General features: G+C 36.3%; 1 protein-coding gene across 1 annotated transcript; it reads left to right on the forward strand.

The window, feature by feature from the left end:
* Positions 1–612: 612 nt before the first annotated feature.
* Positions 613–1,848, forward strand: LOC111878683 (uncharacterized). The gene has a single exon (XM_023875196.3). The coding sequence runs from the start codon at positions 667–669 to the stop codon at positions 1,390–1,392; it is 726 nt and encodes a 241-aa protein (XP_023730964.1). The 5' UTR covers positions 613–666; the 3' UTR covers positions 1,393–1,848.
* The last annotated feature ends 654 nt before the right edge of the window (positions 1,849–2,502 follow it).

Raw genomic sequence — 2,502 nt, forward strand, 5'->3', positions numbered from 1 at the left:
CTTGAATCTTTGCATATTCGAAAAGAAATTTAAAGAATATCATTGAAAAAACAGAATCGACCTAGATTAGGTCTTTCTCTCCATCCAAATAGAGCAACCCTTAAAGTACGCATGTTATCCTTACTTCAACTAACTGTAATCCTCCATTTCTTTCCATGTTTGCTTCTATATGAAGCTTTGCATTCAAGTTGGACTTCATGATTGTAGTTGACAAAAAAGAATTATGTCAAAAGGGGACCAAAATAGGACCGATGTAATAGCTTGTAATTATATGTATTAACAATATTTCCATACTTTTTAACTATACATCACCAGAAATTCTAACAAATAATATATATATATATATATATATATATATATATATATATATATATATATATATATATATATATATATATATATATATATATATATATATATATATATATATATATATATATATATTAATTTACTTATTATGCATGAAATTACAAATAAAAGTCCCCATCACATTCCCCCAACATCCAAAAGTAAAAAGTCTCCAAGCATTTGCCGTTGACTTGTAATTTGTTATCCAAAGATTCTCTGGATACAGATGGATTATGACTTGGTCAACTTCCTCCTAATCTATTTATGCTTCAACCCACCTAGCTACATCACCGGTGGGATTCGATTGCATCGGAAAGCATGGACTACAAGCATTTCAGCCACCCCCACAACTTAATCATCCACCGTGTTTATGAATTAGGCCAACAAGTCAACTGCTCCGGCTGCGACTCCGCCTGTGACAACACTACAACCGCCGTCCACGCCTGTCACCAATGCAACTTCTTCCTCCATGACCACTGTGCCAACGCCGGCCGTTATGTAAAACACCCATCTCATCAACCCCACCCACTCATCCTCCTCCCTCACCCTACCTACGCCGGCGGCACCTTCATTTGTAACGCCTGTGGTCATCCCGGGAAATCCTTCTCCTACTGCTGCACCCTATGCGAGTTTGATCTTCACGTCGGCTGTGCTTTCTTGCCTGTCTCCGTAACTCACCAAGCCCACCAACATGAACTTAATCTTTTCTATGGCGTTCCGGTGGTTCCCCGGAGAGGAAGTAACACCGATCTTGAATATTGTAACATTTGTAGGAAGGTCTTGGAGGGTAGGCACTGGGCATACAGTTGTCAGAAGTGTGAGTTTAACCTGCACACTGCTTGTGCCACCACGGAGGTGGTGCCAGGGTTGTACCATGATGATTCGCCAGCCTATGGAGCGGCTGAGGGAAAGAGCACGGTGGCAGATGGTGGCGGAGGAGGTGGGAACGTAGTTGAGGTGGAATTGACCGAGGAGGATATTATCCAGTTGTATAGGTTGCAGATGCTTGCACAAAGCATGGCTTCATTGTCTACTACTGGATGAGTCTCATGTAATCCATTCTTTTCCATTTTGAATTTCTGTCTTTTATCTACATCAAAATCTTTGTAAAACAGAAAAGGTTCCATCGATTAAACAAATGATTTTACGTATGACGCCAACAAATTGCAACATGTCACGTTCATTTTGGGATATGGGCGACCAAAGTAAGACGAACAATTCGTAATCCTTTGCAACCTCATCATGAATTAAGGTTTGGGTTTTCAGTCGTTAATCCCTCACAAATACATGATATCATATTTGGGTTTTCTGTCGCTAATCCCTCGCAAAATCATGAATACATGCATTCAAATTTGGGTTTTTGTTCGCTAATGCCACGTAAATTTGGAGAGAAGACAGCTTAAACATATACCTAGTTGTAAAATGTTGTAGATTCTGTTGTTTTCTTTACTTTCAATGTTAAATGGTAACACCCAAGTGGTTGAGCTTTATTTTGTAAAAGTGTTTGAAGGGACAATATTTTCGTTAATGATAAACCTTGAACTTGATTGCATAATCTGGAAAAAAAAAATTTAATTTAGGTGTTACAATTCGGTATTAAAGTCGTATTTTGACCCTCATATTTTAACCAAATTGGTTCTGTCTAATCGTGTCTAAACTTAAACTGTGTGCAAAATTTGAGATTGGTAGACATCACATGACCACTACTAGAAGAAATTAGGTCCTAAAACAATAAGATTATAGAAGAAGTGCCTAATAAGTGGGAGTTTCTTGTGGGAAAAATACTTGAAATTACTTACTCTTGTCCTAATATTAAACTCTATATGAAAAATATAAGTATGACAAGAATGAAGAGGAGCTGGGAGTTTAACTAATTCCATGCCACTGTTTTTACTAAAAAAAAATAAGTCGTTAAGTTGTAGCTAGATATATAGATCCCAAATGTTAAATATTCTTACAAACAAAACCCAAAAATAGTTAGATATGTTAAGCTTAAGCTACAGACCTTAATTCTATTTCATGATAAGTCAACTCCTTAAGCTTAATTTTGTAACCTTTCAAATAAACATTTTAACTAATTAAAATATCTCGACTTAAATAAAATTTGATTTATTTGCTAAATTTACACTTAAATGTCAAAACTTCTAACTCTAA

Source organism: Lactuca sativa, chromosome 9 (genome assembly GCF_002870075.4).
Source record: "Lactuca sativa cultivar Salinas chromosome 9, Lsat_Salinas_v11, whole genome shotgun sequence".
NCBI classification, from domain to species: Eukaryota; Viridiplantae; Streptophyta; class Magnoliopsida; order Asterales; family Asteraceae; genus Lactuca; species Lactuca sativa.

Excerpts from the sequence above, each read along its gene's own strand:
- LOC111878683 (XM_023875196.3), top strand. The coding sequence starts at position 667 with ATGGACTACAAGCATTTCAGCCACCCCCACAACTTAATCATCCACCGT.